Source organism: Alosa alosa, chromosome 8, assembly GCF_017589495.1.
Source record: "Alosa alosa isolate M-15738 ecotype Scorff River chromosome 8, AALO_Geno_1.1, whole genome shotgun sequence".
NCBI classification, from domain to species: Eukaryota; Metazoa; Chordata; class Actinopteri; order Clupeiformes; family Clupeidae; genus Alosa; species Alosa alosa.
Genome location: NC_063196.1, coordinates 20,245,392 through 20,262,891, shown reverse-complemented (window position 1 = coordinate 20,262,891; position 17,500 = coordinate 20,245,392). Strand labels below are relative to the sequence as shown.

The 17,500-nt window shown below is 47.0% G+C and overlaps 1 protein-coding gene across 1 annotated transcript in view; it reads left to right on the top strand.

Annotated features, from left to right (window-relative positions):
• ches1 (checkpoint suppressor 1) overlaps positions 1-17,500 on the top strand; it is a 32,959-nt gene that overhangs the window by 7,293 nt on the left and 8,166 nt on the right. The window contains exons 2-3 of the mRNA XM_048250119.1: positions 7,172-7,797; positions 13,793-13,938. Coding sequence (XP_048106076.1) covers positions 7,172-7,797; positions 13,793-13,938 — 772 coding nt within the window. The remainder of the gene's footprint in view (positions 1-7,171; positions 7,798-13,792; positions 13,939-17,500) is intronic.

Genomic DNA, 17,500 nt, shown 5'->3' with positions numbered 1-17,500 from the left:
TAGATTCAAGAGGACCATAGTTGTTTGGTGATAGAGCTAAGTAAATTTGTGTGTCATCTGCATAGCTATGATATGAAATCAAATTATTTTGAATGATTTGTCCAAGTGGGAGCATATAGAGGTTGAATAATAGTGGCCCCAAGATCGACCCTGGGGAACACCACAGGTCAAGGCGTTGGTGTTGAGGTACAGTTTCGATGGCAACAAAGAAGCTCCTTTCTTGTAGATATGATTTTAGCCAGCTGATAACTATGCCTGTAAATCCAACCCAGTGTTCTAGTCTGTGTAGTAAAATATTGTGATCAACAGTGTCAAATGCTGCACTAAGGTCCAGTAGCACTAGGACTGATGTTTTACCTGAATCTGTGTTGAGTATGTCATTGGAAACTTTAATGAGAGCTGTTTCAGTGCTGTGATTTGCCCGAAAACCAGACTGAAAGTAATCAAAATACCCATTTGATGTTAGGAAGGTGGTTAATTGATTAAAGACTACTTTTCAATAATTTTGCCAATAAAAGGTAGATTGGATATGGGCCTGTAATTGTTTAGCATGGAGGCATCCAGGTTATTCTTCTTGAGAAGTGGCTTTACAACAGCTGTTTTCAGTGACTTAGGAAAAGTGCCAGACAGCAATGATACATTTACAATTTGAAGGACATCCATATATGAGGTGAAAAACAGTTTTGAAGAAATTGGTAGGCAGAGTGTCTAAGACACATGTGGAAGGGCTGAGATTCTGTACCGTTTTTTCAAGTGTTTAAGTAGTCTATCAAGCTGAACTCTGACATCAAGTTTAGTTTCCCTCTGTTTGTTGCTGGAAGTTCAGGTTGTTGAATTTGTAATTGAGCAGATATGTTGAGTCTGATTTTGTCAATTTTACCTTTAAAAAAGATGAAAACTCATTGCATTTATTAGTTGAGAGAAGTTCAGGTGCTAATTGTGAGGGGGATTTGTTAACTTATCAACAGTTGAAAATAGAATAAAGTGTTATTTGAACTTCTATTGATAATGTTAGAAAAGAAAGACTGTCTTGCTTTGCATATTTCAGAGTTATATGTGCGGAGCATCTCTTTATGGATTTCATAGTGGATCTGAAGTTTGTATTTACGCCATTTTCTTTCAGTCTTCCTACACTCTCTTTTTTAGAAGTTTAACTGCTGGATTTTGCCTCCATGGTGCTTTCTGTTTGTCCTTAACTTTCTTGAATTGTAATGGAGCAATGTCATCCATAATGTTTGCCATTTTTGCATTAAAGTCAAAAGGAAACTAACAAGAAGAGAGAGAGAGAGAGAGAGGGATTTAAGAGAGTGTTCTTTTGAAGTTCAGAGCCTGAACCCCATCCCCACACACACACACACACACACACACACACACACACACACACACACACACACACACACACACACACACACACACTTTGTCAGGATTAGCCGGATCTGTGTGTTTTTTTGGCACCTGTGCAGTGTCTGCTGGTGGTTCGCTGAGCATTTGTCTTGTCTTTTTTTCTTTTTTTCCCTCTTTCTCTCTCTCTCTTTTTTCCCTCTTTCTCTCTCTCTCTCTTTTTTTCCCCCTGGTTTTGCTGGAACGCCACCAGGCACTCGCTCTGTGTCCACTCGCTTCCTCTCTCTCAACCGAACTTGCTGGCTGGCAGTCGCTGGCGTGCCAAACAGGGGGGAAACGAGTGCGTGGAGCGGAGGGGGGGACTGAGCACTGAAGCGGCGCTATTGTTGCCATGGCATTATCAGCGGGGACAAACTCGGGGCCGGTGGCGGGAGGCCCGTGCTACTGTTTGCCCAAGATAAGTGGACCAGCCCCCGGAGGCAGTGACGAGACATCCGCGGCTGCCACACGCTCACTGTTCTTCTCACACACACACTGACATGCATGCGCCCAAGTGGCTGGACGCTCGCCTTCAAATGGCCAGACTGTCTCCTCCTCCTCCTCCAAATGCCGAAGGCTTTCTGGAGAAGGTGGTGTGTACTTACTTCACAAGGGGAAGTGCATCTCATCGATGTCAAAGGGATTATTAGGGGTCTTGAAATGGAGGGGGTCAAGGCATTTTCTGTGACCTTGCCTCTGTGAAAGCGCTGCTCCAACGCGTCAGTCTTGCTGCAGCAAAGGAGGGCAGTGGTGTGTGTGTGTATGTGTGTGTGTGTGTGTGTGTGTATGTATGTGTGTGGTGTGTGTGTATGTATGTGTGTGTGTGTGTGTATGTGTGTGTGTGTGTGTGTGTGTGTGTGTGTGTATGTGTATGTATGTGTGGTGTGTATGTATGTATGTGTGTGTGTATGTATGTGTGTGTGTGTGTGTGTGTGTGTGTGTGTGTGTGTGTATGTGTGTGTGTGTGTGTGTGTGTGTGTGTGTGTGTGTGTGTGTGTGTGTGTGTGTGTGTGTGTGTGGTGTGTATGTATGTGTGTGTGTGTGTGTATGTGTATGTGTGTGTTGTGTGTGTGTGTGTATGTATGTATGTGTGTGTGTGTGTGTGTGGAGTGTGTGTGTGTGTGTGTGTGTGTGTGTGTGTGTGTGTGTGTGTGTGTGTGACTATGGTGTGTGGACTGGTGGAGGGTAGGCTGGTTTGAGAGAGCAACCAGTAGGAGCCGAGTCGCTTGGGGCCAGTGCTGCTCACAGCATTAGCCTGTTCAAGGTGGGGATGGGAGGGAGGTGTGTGTGTGTGTGTGTGGGGGGGGGGGGGTGTTGCTCAAACTGACCTCTGTGAGTGGGGAGCAGGCTTTGCACACATACTCAACACACTCAGGTCATCTTCACTGAGTGGAGATGGAAAGACATGGAGGAGAGAGAGAAAGAGAGGAAGAGAGAGGCAAAAGGATGGAGGGCAAGAGAGGGCAAGAGAGGAGGAAGAAAGGCTTACAGGGTCATGGGGCAAGGAGTTGGAGAGTGAGAGAACCACAAGCAGCAAAAAAAAACAGCATCGGTGCAGAACTTGGATGATGCAATCAGAACAATTTAAACACAATCCCAGAAAAGGCTTTCAGTGGTGAACTCCATCCTGCCTTGCAGCAGGGTCTCCCTTGCCTCCTATCACAGATCGCCGCTTGACTGTGAAGGATTTCCCAGCCGTGAGAAGTGAGGCTCAGTTCATCAGCAGCTCTTGGTAAAAGCCACTTACTTCACAGTCCACTGATCTTTTTGTCCATGAGTGGAGTGGGAAGTGGGAAGTGGCTCTATCCCTCATGTCATTGTGAGTCTTGAGACAGGGTCGGTGAGGGAGGAGCCCCCCCCCGGAGAAATGACGACCTACGACCTCTGTGTCATAGCTCACGGACTGTGTGGTGCAGGGGAGTTGGTTGTGCACTGTGTGCCACGCTGTGCTTTGCAGTGCAGACAAGCCACTCGATTGGTTAGGCTTATGTATGTTGCCCTCGTCTACCCCTAACACTGTTGTCATGGGAACGCAGAAAATGGAAACCTAACTCGACTCCCTTTGAAAAACAGAGTGAGCGGTGGGTTGGGGTTAAGGGGTGCATGGATGTAAAAGAAATGACAATTTTTTCCACATCCATGTTGACACACATGCATACACACACTCACAGATGCACATACACAAACAGAGAGGTTTATTATTCCTGTTGGACCTCTCCGTTTCAATACATCAAGCCTCTAGGAGAGTGACAAAGGTCGCCTCTCAGCTATCAGAACCCCAGATTCACTTTGCCTGTTTGATGAAATGGAGAGAGATAGAGAGAGAGAGAGATAGAGAGAGAGGGAGAGAGATAGGGAGAGAAGGGGGGAGGGAGAGAGAGGGAGAGAAACTCTCCAGCTGAACAATCTCTTCTCTATTTATTCTCCTTTCACTGTCTCTCACCCTGAAGTTTTGATGCGTTTCTATGAAAAGATGAATGGGCTGTAGTGGATGAGAGGAGATATTTTTAGTCCTTTTCTTTAGTTATTTCTTTTCCTGCTGAAGGTACAATGACTCGCACAAAAGCAAAAACAGAAGGCTCTTTCCTGAAGAGGCAGTTGAGGGGGCAGTTGGGAAGTGCTTTCCTCCGGTCACAAGGAGCAGCGTGTCATTGGAGTGAACGGAGTGGTTTGTGGGCACACGGGGAGGGGGTGGCATAGACGGGGTGGGGGGGTTGAGGCTGGCAGAATGGAATGAGATGACATCACACAATTCATCTGTCTCTCCACTGGGCCTGCCTAGTCTTCCTCGCCTGCTCCTGTGTTTGGGCCGCGCACTTGAGAAGTTGCTCTCGGCACATGAAACACGATGAGAATCATTTAGCGTGCACCCCCCCCCGCTGAAAAGTGATTTGTTCTGGACTTAAGCTGAACCCATCATTCCATTTGTATGAGCTTCCCTGAGGGTTCAGTTGCTTGGGGGGGCTGATTGGGGAGGGTGGGGGTTCTCATAAAAAGAGCGTAAAGGTGTGTGATAGGTGTGTCACACTGATGGTTCCGATAGGCCCCTTACCTTGAGAAGTTTGGTCATCATAGCAACAGTAAAATTAGCCAGGCCTTTTCTGTCAGGCGTAATGTTTCATGGCAGTGCCACCATGGAAACATAACAAGTAAAGCCCGGGACGTGTGCTCAGCCGCACTGCCGATGGGAATCGCATTGCACAGTTACCCTTCCCATTTCCCAGCACACCTTGAGTGATGACTTTGTCTATCGCCTCCCTCTGCTCTTGCCGTCAATTTGTTTACGGGGGGATTTCTATTTTCAGCGTTATAGTGCGTAATCTATCATCAGGCAATTTGAATACATTACAGTCACTGTCAATTTATTGTGCTATTATTTCCGACACTTGTGCTTGTTAATTAGGCATGTACTCTCTGTGGGAGATGCACGGAACAAAGGTTCTTTGTCGATGGTATATCTTGAGGTTGGCACGACATTTATTATTTTAAGGTAATTGACGTGAATTTGTATAAGAATGTACAGCTTTTAAAATCCACAGAGGCTTGTGGAGAAAATAGTCATGCAGCTACAGCTCTGGATGTTGAATAATAGAAATGACATTTTGCATTGGCAAAAAAGTTCTCTATTATTCAAAATAAGTCAATGATGGGACATTTATAGAAATTGTTGTTACAATGTGTGGGAATAATTTGTCCACCTGAAAATAAGATGTCAAAATGTCTTCAAAAATAATGTACAACAGTGTTGATAGCCTGTACAAATCCGTGGATATAAAACGTGAAAATACCCTTGCCAGACAGTGGGGGGTTTGAATGTGAGCCGCAGAGAATCTGGTGTCTGTGTTTCTCTCGGTCTGTGGTTGTGTGAGTTGCAGAGAATCTAGTGTCTGTGTCTCTTGGTCTGTGGTTGTGTGTGTATAATTATCCCAGAGGTACACCCAGGCATAATCTCACTCGTAAACCCCACCTAGTTTCCACTGACCTCCGGGGATCTGCTCTCCAGATGTTAAGTGTCTCTAGCCGTGTATGTGTTTGTGTGTGTGTGTGTGTGTGTGTGTGTGTGTGTGTGTGTGTGTGTGTGTGTGCTTGTGTGTGTGTGCTTGTGTTTGTGTGCTTGTGTTTGTGTGTATGTACGGGGGGTTGTATGAATGCAAATGTATGCATATGCATATTTAGGGTGCATATGGAGGTTATGTGTGTGTGTGTGCACATGTTTGGTATGGTAGGTATGTGCTGGAATGAGTGGTTGCATATGTATATGTATGCGTATGTGTGTGTTTGTGAGTGAGTCTATTTGGTTGTGAGTGTATGTCTGTGTTGGATGTGAGTGAGTAACTCTGGTGTGTCGATCATTGGCAGAAGAGCTTTGGGGGAGAGATTACCCACTGTGACTTTAGTGGTGTACGATTATTTAGATAAGAATCTTCAGATAGGCCAGTCAGACCCCCTCTGTGATCCAACCCTCTGGCAAACGACACATTCCACAACGGATGGGGGCACAGGGGTAGCCATTTTGATGCAGTTTTTGGTGTGTGTGTGTGTGTGTGTGTGTGTGTATGTGTTTATGTGTTTATGTATGAGATGTCTCTGTGTGTATAGCTTACAGAGTGTCATGGAGAAACAACAGAAGCTGACAGGCTATATAGGGTATAGGGTGTACATAGTGCATCTATTGTAAAATGAGAACATGCCCTGAGATTCTTTGACCTTGTAGTTGGACATGTAACATGACACAGGCCTAATATTGCCGTGTAATACCCATGTTTGGAATGGAGACACAGGCTTTTCATAGATCTCTTTTAAAGCCAGAAAAGCTATATCGTATGACTGAAAAATATCTCTGGGTAGGATCCAAGATCAGTGCCATGTTGAGTGACCTTTAACTCTCCTCACATGTTCCGTGAGTTTTGTTGCGGAGTGAGCTGTGTGTTGATGATCTCTGGCACAAAGAGTTTACATTGGCATCAGCTACCAGCTTATTGGACCATGTGAAAATCTTGTCCAACAAGACAAACAAAAAGGTATTAAGTGGAAACGAAACATTGCTGGATGCTGAGATCATTGTTGCAACACCTGGCAGCTTGTAAGAGGGCTTTAGAAATCAAGCAAGGTTGATCCTTCTAAAGTGTCCATGTATTGAAGACACCTTGCTTCTTTTTATGTGCAGTCAATGGCAGTATGTATGCAAACATATGCATCATGTTACTAACATATTTCTCAAAGGTGTTTGGTACTCTTCAATTGGAAGCTCTATGCTTTCAGGCAAACATAGCTACAGTATACATGAACAGGTATAGGCATACACACATGTGGTGTGTATCAGTCTGTCTTGGGAATCAATCTGTTTACCTGACTTCTTTTAATGTGCAATCAATGAAGCTATCTACAAAAGAGTACATGCAAAGTACTGTATGTTCCATGCTACCAACGTGAAAGTTCTAAGGCACTGGGTTGGAATTCAGGCGTGAACAAAACCAATTATATTTGAAAAGGGATAATTATGCTTAACGATTACTTCAGGCCACCCCCCCCCCCTTCAAAACTTGCATTTACAATTCAAAGTCATAGTAATGCACTAAAGCACAAAACTTAAAGTACATGACTAAATTCTGGCTATGGAGAGCTCTGATCAAAGTTGCTGTTTTTTCATCAACCCTGATTTTTGTCATCATCTGTGCTTTAATTGCCCGTGTTTGGATTCTTTTTGCCTCTCGACATTTTACCTTGTGATCAGGCACATACATTTTCCTTCCTGCCCACCTGTTGACCCCTGTCCATCCTCTGCCGACAGGAGCCTTGGGCTGGATGGGTCCTATCATGCCGCCGGGCAAGAAAGCGGAGGGCCCGAGTAGCGGCAGCGTGGCCCGCGGGCTGAGCCAGCTGTACCCCGACGGCGAGGCGGCCGACCTGTCGCTCTCGCTGTCGGCCTCGCTGAGCCGCGCCGAGGACGAGGAGCTGACCAGCCTGAGCTGGCTGCACGAGACCAGCGACCTGCTGACCAGCCTGGGCCACCCGGGCCTGCGCAGCGTCAGCCCTGTCCAGGACGGCGGCGGCTCTGGCGGGAGCGTTGGCGGAGGAGGAGGAGGCGGCGGAGGAGGTGGTGGTGCTGGTCGTGGGGGCGCCGCCCGGGACCCGTCCCACCGCTCCTCGCCGTCCTCGTCGCCAGAGCCGTCCGAAGCCGGGCCGTACGACCTCTCGGCGGGGCCCAACCGCAAGCCACCGTACTCATTCAGCTGCCTCATCTTCATGGCCATCGAGGACGCGCCCAACAAGCGGCTGCCCGTCAAGGACATCTACGGCTGGATCCTGGAGCACTTCCCCTACTTCGCCAGCGCCCCCACGGGCTGGAAGAACTCGGTGCGCCACAACCTCTCGCTCAACAAGTGCTTCAAGAAGGTGGATAAGGATCGCAGTCAGGTGAGTCCAGTCATGTTGACCATGTCAGTGTCCCCCCGCCCCCAATGCAAGGGGAGTTCTCTGCTCCTTTTAGTTCAAGAGATCCGTTTGTTATTCCACTGTGTTTTCCTTTTGGATGAATGTACACTTTTATCTATTAGCGTCTCAAAAGTGTTCCACATGAATAGTTAATGGACCTTCTGCCGGGCTCCACGTCTTTCAATTAAAAGCACTTCCCTCGCTGCCTACGTGGGAGGATGATTTTAACATCTCAGAGGAATTTCTCTAAAGTCACATTGACTCACTGTGTTGTACATACAGTATTAAGCTGTTTTGATTTAGCCACCCCCTCAAAACTTGCATTTACAATTCAAAGTCATAGTAATGCACTAAAGCACACAACTTCAAGTACATGACTAAATTCTGGCTATGGAGAGCTCTGATCAAAGTTGCTGTTTTTTCATCAAGCCTGATTTTTGTCATCATCTGTGCTTTAATTGCCCGTGTTTGGAGTCTTTTTGCCTCTCGACATTTTACCACTTGTGATCTGGTTATGTAAGTCACCTCTTTAGCACACTGCAATCATATCCTTTGTAGAGATCAAAACTTGACTTTGAACTCACGACATGAAATACCATGACAACGAAGCAGACACAGGATAAACAACAAGTATGATCAGTGTTCCGTGTGCGTGAGATTATGTGTGCTTAAATGTGTGTGCAGTTGTGTGTGTGTGTGTGTGTGTGTGTGTGTGTGTGTGTGTGTGTACCTGTCTCAGTGTTCTGACTCTCTCACGGCTGTGTCATCTGGATCTAGGCTATGACTGCAAAGAGTTTGCCTTGTATACATATCTCCATAGTAACTAGGTTGCAGTTGACATGAAAAGTATGCAGTTGCTGTAGCAACAGGAAAACTGATTTGGCTGTGTTGCTGCGTGAGCACTATCTGTGTCAGGGTGTGCGTGTGTGTGTGTGTGTGTGTGTGTGGGTGTGTGTGTGTGTGTGTGGGTGTGTGTGCGCTTGGGGTGTGTGATGAGAAAAATAAAGAGTGCTTCACAAGGCAGGTTGAACAAATTGCTTTCTGGTTTGTGTAAAATGTCAAGGTGAAACGAATACCTCGTCTCTCATCATTGCACTAGGGCATATTTGCCAACAGTTGTAAGAATATCGAAGAGATTAAGCAGCAAACTGTATCCATGAGAGACAGTTCTGTCTGCTACCAATTTTCTCCCAGTGCACCTAGAAATCTACACCATCATTTTCACTCTGCAGATTTTTATTTCAGAGGGCACCCCTCCATGTGCTGAAAAATGAGTACAAAGTTTGTAATGCCAAACTGGTTAAAATCAATGTCTCCAATTCAAGTACTCTGGCCTTAGTCTCTCTTTGGATGGGCTTGGAGGAAATGGCTGTTTTAATGGTAAACACACTAAATCATCGTTCCATCAGGTTACAGATGTGGACGTTATTATGACAATGCCCCATTTGTTCCAGTGAGTGTATTTCTAGGTCACGTCCTGGCACACACCAAAGCTCACTGAGGTTAGTCCTGATTGTGTAGGGTAGGCTTTGCTTAATGAATGCTATCTATTTTCCTCTCTCTCTCTCTCTTTCTCTCTCTGCCTCTGTGTGTTTGTGTGTGTGTGTAAGCTTGTGAAAAGAAAGGGAAAACAAGAGAGAGTGTGTGTGTGTGAAAGACAAACACACACACACACACACACACCACACACACACACATACAAAAAAAGGAAACAGAAATGGCCTCTCATTGTTTGCAAACAGGATTCTCGCAGCACAATATGATAGGCTAAGCCTCACTGCCCTCTGCCCCTGTGCCTCTGATAAACACACACGTCACGTCACAAAAATATTTTCAAATGCATTGCAGATCTAAGATGGAAAAAAAGAACACCAGTGTCATTTAGGCTTTGGCTAAAACAATGGAAGATCTCCAGCAGCCAAGTATTTTAGCAGATCCATTAGCTGTCGGCTAGCGTTGACATTGTTTGAGAGAGGTTGGGCACCCAGGGGAGATCAGTGGTTATGGTGGTATGCAGGGGCAGCTACAGCCGGCCCATATAACAACTCTCAGTCTGCTTTTATGTAACAAGGGAACCAGATGTTAAACAAAAAGCACAGCTCTGTTTTCGAGGACGGGAGTGAAATCAGCTTAAGCTTTTTTTAAGTCTCTCTCGCTCTCTCTCTGTCTCAAGTCTTTTTTTCCTCCCAAAGTCTTTGTCTACATTGCCATTCTATTTGTTCTGCACTTTCCAAGAAGTCTTTTTTTCCCCAACAGCTGGTGTGATCCCGGCCCTTCAGAGTCTGGAGACCATCTGAAGTTTAACGTTTAGACAGCTAACATGCTAAAATCTCCTCGACAGATCCACAGAAAACTATCCATCAGAGAGCCATATTTTCCCTGATGAAGAACCCTTTTGACATTATGTTGACTGCTTACCGTCCATTGACTGGCTACAGCAACAAATCATTACCATTTCCCACTAACAGCCTCTATGAAGGCTCTGTCAGATTCTCACACACCAGCACAATGCAAGGAAACCATGTTCTCTTTATAGGGTGGATATTGTAAGCTATTCAGCTATGCCTGGCTACTCGCCTTGCCAGAAAGTCCCCGCACAAAAGAAAAGAGCAGGGAGAAAAAGAATGTCTGCCTCTTGAAGCTTGAGGAGTTTAGTCGACAGCCCAGCCTGGCTGCGGAGGAATATAAATAAAGAGCAAAGACAATAACCCTCTCGATTTAGAACGCAGGGACAATGCATGCGAGCGCCGGCTCTTCACAATGCAGCAGGTGAGCTGCCAGCCGCTGCCTAATTGGTGAAACAGGCACCCTGCTGTCCTCTCAGTCCACGCTTCTTTAGGGAATGAATGATGCTTAATCTCTCTCTCTACCTCTATCCTCTCCCTCCCCCTTTCTCTTTCTCTCTCTGTCTCTTTCTGTTTTCTCTCTCTGTCTCCCTCTTTCTTTCTCTCCTTTTCTTTTCCTCGTTTGCTGGCACTCTCTCCCACTTTCTCAGTCCGTACCTCTTTCCCTGTCTCTTTTTTCTCTCTTTTTACCCTCTCACTTTCTCCCTCTCTATCTCTCTTTTGGCGCGTTGTCTGTGTTGGATCTTACGCTCCATGACTGTTGTTGTTGTTGTTGTTGTTGTTGTTGTTGTTGTTGTTGTTGAGTGGGTGAATGGGCCTGAGTGGGAGCCTTTAACATGATGGAGCACAGATGGGGGAGCCGCTCACGGGAGCCGCGGAGGAAGCCTCCAGTGTCGCAGAGACAGTCGCCCATTTCACGGCGTTTAGCGCGCGTCTGGAGAACACAGCCGATCGCGCCGCTCGGCACGGGAGGGGATTAGCTAAATCAGCTGTCATGAAGCCGAGACAGAGAGAGAGAGAGAGAGAGAGAGAGACAGAGAGAGGGAGAGAGGGAGAGAGAGAGGGACTGTACCTCATAGTCCTCCTCTGTATGGGTGGAGGGTATGGGACTGCCTAGTCCTTTTGCTCTCCACCACAACTGAGTCAAATACACATGCCTGAGGACAAGACAGGACATGCTTAAACACACACACACACGCACACACTAGAATCCTCTTTTACATACACAGACAGACTCACACAAGGACCCATATGCATATTCACTTCAAAAACATACACCTCTACACACACTTACTCAAACTCACAAATGCACATCTCACCACACACACACAGGCATACAAATGCACATTCACTGACAACACACACACACACACACACACACACACACACACACACACACAGAGGAGACACAACACTCTCAGTCGCTCTTGTTGCCAAGGAGACGGATGTAATCCAGGTGCAGGTCCTCCTCCTCCTCCTTGCCTCTCCTCCGTCTCCCCTGATTTGCTCATCGAACGACCACGACCACTGATGCTCCAGCTTCTGCGGGTGGAGGTGGGGTGGGGTGGGGGATGGCATTGACGGAGGTGGAGGGGATGTGACAATGTTCCTTGGGCAGCGCCAGATGGGAATGGCGCGGCAGATGGCGCGGCCGCGCTTGTGGCTCCCAGCGTGGGGCAAAATCTGGGCCGGCAGGGGTCATCTCTGCAGAGGTGGAATGCGAACGGTGGCCTGGTGGGGCCTGGTAGTGGAGGCAGACACTGGGGCTTGTGTGTGATGGGGGGAGCGCACCACCGCGGTAATAGGGGCTCCCGCTGGACACTGGCGCTCTGGAATATTACACGCGGCGGGGAGCGCACTGCCCGCACACAATGCACGCACACACATGCCCAGTTTGGTACACAGCAGACACCAATTTACATACACACACGCACACACACACGCACACACACACACACACAAACACACACACACACACACACACACACACTCACACACGCACGCACACACGCGCGCACACACACACACACACACACACATACACACACACACACACACACACACACTCACACCTATGCACCTACATGCTGACACTTTAATTTAAGTGCACACAGACACACATTAACTTATATTCTCTCTCTCTTCTCTCTCTCTCTCTCTCTCTCTCTCTCTCTCTCACACACACACACACATACACACGTTCGTCTTAAGCACACAGACAAGCAGACATACTCCCACAGGCGGATTTGCACATGTATATATCTGCCAGAAAATAGAGTCAGATTGCGTAGTTGAGTTGCGCTGCATTGAGATGGCATTGTTAACTCCTCTCATTAACGTCTGTGTTATCAAACGAGCCTCACACTGAGCCGTTGACTGGCCATGCCTACGCGGTAGCGTGCGGACCGTCAGAGGACTCGTCACCACGCACCACCGCTTTATCTGTCGCGCTGCGCCCATATTCCACACCTCATTTGACAGCCGAGATCAAAGCACAGAAGTATTGAATTTCACAGCCTGTTTGAGATGCCTGTTTTTCATTTTTTGGTGGTGGTGGTTGGAGTATGTGTGTGTTGGGGGTGGGGCAGGGGGCTGGGGGGTTGGTAAGCTGAAGTAATGTTTCTGTGGGCTTCTGATGGAGAGCCGACAGCTTAATTAGGTGGGGTGGCTCCTTTGATCTAAAAATAAAGTGCCCACAGTGCCTTCGGAGTACGCAAGTTAAAGAGGTTCCACTGTCTTCATAAGGTGCTTGACTGATCTTGAGGAGGAAATATTAACTGGGTACTGAGGAGATAACAGTTTGCTAATCTCTTCTTCTCCTAGCCTTTCACCTTTGATTTTCTGACAGAGCTACACGTGTTTGGGTGGGTGGTGGATGCCAAGGAGCCTCTCCAGTAGTACTCTGTCTGTGTTGCCTTTTCTAAATATGTTTATTTTTATCCCGTCCATCAAACACAACAAAAACAACATTAAAATATCCAATGCTACAGTAATATTGCTGGCAAGAGAAACCTAAGGCTATGTGTAAGCTTCCTCACAAAAGTCACACTGACATTCTTTTTACTTGTGGTAGCAGTAAAAACAGAGATTGAAGGGAGCCAAATGGGAGCCACTGTACTTATGTCAGATGTGAATGATGACGGCTGTCAGGCTGTCAGATATGGGCACTGCTGTTAAATACTATTCTGCTTCTCTGCATGCGAGTACACCGGGCATGGCAAATCTAAGTTAATACAGTTTGACTATGGGTCTGGACCAGGGCCTGTGCTCTACATCTGAATCGTCTATTTCTGACTCATGGAGGAATGAACTGATCCAGTAGTGCATCATATTCTTATGACCACTTCTTCCCTGGGCGTGTTTGCCTCTGGAGGCTTCCATCAATCATTAGCTCACTTTGTTAGTTTGATGCTGGAATTTGTAAGACCATTTCACATGTTCAGCGTTTGATGGTGTCCAATTGGGTCAGTTGCCTCTAGATTGGATGCAGATTTTATTTCCATTTTACAGTAACAACATTTGAATTTAGCTAATCTCTCTCCCTTCCCCTCTCTCTCTCTCTCTCTCTCTCTCTCTCTCTCTCTCTCTGTTTTTACCCCATCTCTATTTCCCTTTCTATGTGTCTCCCACAGAGCATAGGAAAAGGTTCCCTCTGGTCCATCGACCCCGAGTACCGGCACAACCTCATCCAGGCGCTGAAGAAGACGCCAGACCAATTTTTACTCCTCTCCTCCAGCACACCCCCACGCCCCCAGCGCAACCTGTCAGGCGACCACAGGTAATGATCATCCCCGCTGCTCCACTCGTTTATCCCTCCCTTTCATCTCTCTCTCTCTCTCTCTCTCTCTCTCTCCTCACTTCCTTCCATTCATCCCTTCTGCTCACATCCCCTTCCATTCACGCTTCATGCTGAGTGCTGCGGTACCTCCTCCTCTCCTCCATCCACCTCTCCCTCTCTCTCTCTCTCTCCCTCTCTCTCTCTCCCTCTCTCCCTCTCTCCCCTCCCTCTCTCTCCCTCTCCTCTCTCTCCCTCTCTCTCTCCCTCTCTCTCTCTCTCTCTCGCTTGCTCCCTTTTTGCCTCTTCTCTATTCTCACTCCACTGGCCACGGGAATTACTTTGTTATTATAATTCTGTTCCTCACACCCACTTGTGTCTTAGTTGTCTCGGGATTTGTGTGGCAGACATGTCACTGGCTGGCAACATACATATCCAAATATGTCCCCCTACAGCCTTCATGCTGCATAGTTATTCCCCCCACCATCACCCCCAACCCCCTCTCCACTGCCACCCACCCCCACCCACCTTTAGCTGTGAGGTCAGTATAGAAGTGGCAGGAGAGAGTGTCACTTTCAACAATAAAGAACAAGGAGGTGGAACAAATGTGTGAGAGTCTCTCTGAGGACCCTGTGTGGCACAGGGAGACTTTAAGTACACATCTAATCTCCTTATCGTGTTGTTTATGCGTGAAGAAAGTGATTATGACTCCTTCAGATCCCTGTGCAGGTGGCAAGCACGACGCCTGTGATGTGGAGAAACACATTCGTCTGCAAGTTGGTATTGTTGCTTTTTTGTATTCGTTCCTGCACGCAGCGAGACACTTCTGGCGTCTTAAACAGACGTGTTTTCCGACTGGCTCTCCTCTGCTCTGCACGTGCGCACAGGAATCTCAAGGTGTACGTGTGATTGAATGCACAAGCGAGTAATCAGTCGTAAATGAGCAGCATGGTGGATTCAGCTGATTAGATGAAGGAGGCGCGGGGGGGGGGGTATCCAGTCAGTCTCTCGCTCTGCATTCCTCTACTTCCCATCGGCAGCTGCCGCGGTTGCTCCGGAGGTTGGCAGGGGGATTGGTGGCGTGAGGGAGGACGGTGTAGTGGGGAGGGTTGCCGGGTTGCCGGGTAACATTCTGCTGCGCGCCTGCCCTACACAAGCCGTTAATCGTCGGGGGTTGCCATGGCGACCGGAACGCCTCCATGGCAACACATGGGCAGAGACAGGTGCAGTGGTACCACAAAGCCATTTGTCTGGTGAGCGAGAGGGAGAAAAAAAAAACAAGAAAGGAGAAAAGACTGGCACTTAGCGCAAGGAAATGCTTTATCGCCCCTAGCAACGCCTGCCCTCCACCTCCCCCACATGGACACGGAAAAGTGAACCTCCTTTCATATCATCACTTTGTTATTAATTGATACTTCATAATAACCATTCCCCATCCACTGTGTCTTGGCTCAGAAGGATTTGTTAAGTTGCACAGGGGACCATGTGAGGGCCATTAACCTAATGTTTTTCCTCATCGCTCACAACAACAGCAAAAAAAAGAGACATAAAAATAAAAAAAAAGAGTGGCATAATTCAGTTCATCCATAAAAGCTGCCGGAGGGAGCATGCGTGTGCAGGCTTTCTCCTCTCTCATCACGGGAAACGAGTCAAATTCAGGCTGTGCCGTGCACCTGCCTGAAGCACTGATGTGTTCCAAATTCAGTTTTCATGTACCAGCTGACCCTCTAATTCATTAGGGCCCAGTGAGCTGCAAAGCACTAATCTGGATTTGATGCTCTTTGACTCAGTTCACTGTAAATTCCAGCCCCCTGCTCTGATGGGAGATGAAGTAGAGGAGAGGAGTAGAGAGGTAGTTTAGAGCTGCAGGAAACAAAGTGAAAGGGTAGAGTGGTGACAGACTCATCTGGGTGGAGGGGAGGAGAGGGTAAAGGTAGGAGCAGTAAGGTGGTAGGTGCTAGGGCATAATGTATAGAAGTGCTAGGGCATAATGTAGTATAGAAGTGCTAGGGCATAATGTATAGAAGTGCTAGGGCATAATGTATAGAAGTGCTAGGGCATAATGTAGTATAGAAGTGCTAGGGCATAATGTATAGAAGTGCAAGGGCATAATGTAGTATAGAAGTGCTAGGGCATAATGTATAGAAGTGCCAGGGCATAATGTATAGAAGTGCAAGGGCATAATGTAGTATAGAAGTGCTAGGGCATAATGTATAGAAGTGCTAGGGCATAATGTAGTAAAGAAGTGCTAGGGCATAATGTATAGAAGTGCTAGGGCATAATGTAGTATAGAAGTGCTAGGGCATAATGTATAGAAGTGCAAGGGCATAATGTAGTATAGAAGTGCTAGGGCATAATGTAGTAAAGAAGTGCTAGGGCATAATGTAGTATAGAAGTGCTAGGGCATAATGTAGTAAAGAAGTGCTAGGGCATAATGTATAGAAGTGCAAGGGCATAATGTAGTATAGAAGTGCTAGGGCATAATGTAGTAAAGAAGTGCTAGGACATAATGTAGTATAGAAGTGCTAGGACATAATGTATAGAAGTGCTAGGACATAATGTAGTAAAGAAGTGCTAGGGCATAATGTAGAATAGAAGTGCTAGGACATAATGTATAGAAGTGCTAGGGCATAATGTATAGAAGTGCTAGGGCATAATGTATAAAAGTGCTAGGGCATAATGTAGTAAAGAAGTGCTAGGGCAGAATGCCAGTAGAGCTGTTAAGGCGCCATCCTTAAATTATTAGACTGGATGGAAATTCCGCTCATATTAATTTGTCTGTCTAGACTAGAGTGTGGTGGAAAAGCTCCGAGAGGCTGGTGTTTGTGGACTGTCCTGACTCTGTGAATGGGATGTGTGAGGAAAAAACTGAGGCACTCTTCCCCACTATTCCAACCAATCAGCATTGAGTCTGGAGCTGTATTGGGTTAGGTGTTGACTTCAAATATCAACAACACCAGAATGGAGGACTGCACCTCTACTAATGTTTGGAGGTGAGGGTAGCTAAGGAGGTGTAAAAGTGTAGCCTAATGGTAGGCTAGCACTGACGTAGTAGTAAGGTAGGGTGGGGTAATAACAGGGTGGTTGCATTGAGCTTCAGTCAAGCAGGTATTTAAGGAAGTGGGGAATGTTATTAGCATAGAAGAAGTAGCACCCATTGAGGGCTATCTGTAAATATATGTTTACATATATGGTTGTTTTGACACTGTTTGCCTTTGTCAAGCGTTTCCATTAGCTGTAGCTGTAGTGGAGGAAAGGAGGTGTGTGTGTGTGTGTGTGTGTGTGTGTGTGTGTTTGTGTGTCTGTGTGTGTGTGTGTGTGTGTGTGTGTGTGTGTGTGTGTGTGTGTGTGGGCTGTGTTAAGTAGTCATATGGGCATACGCTCTTGTAAGGATCACTTCACCCCCAGACAGCAGCAATGTGGGGGAAAAATGGTACCAGTGGTGTCTCTGTCCATTGCGATGTAATGACTATAATCAGTGATCACGGTGGACGGAATGCCCACACCGCACTGGCCTGCCAAATGCCAGCGTTGGCTTCTCTCAGTGGCTCTCTGGGGGTAAATT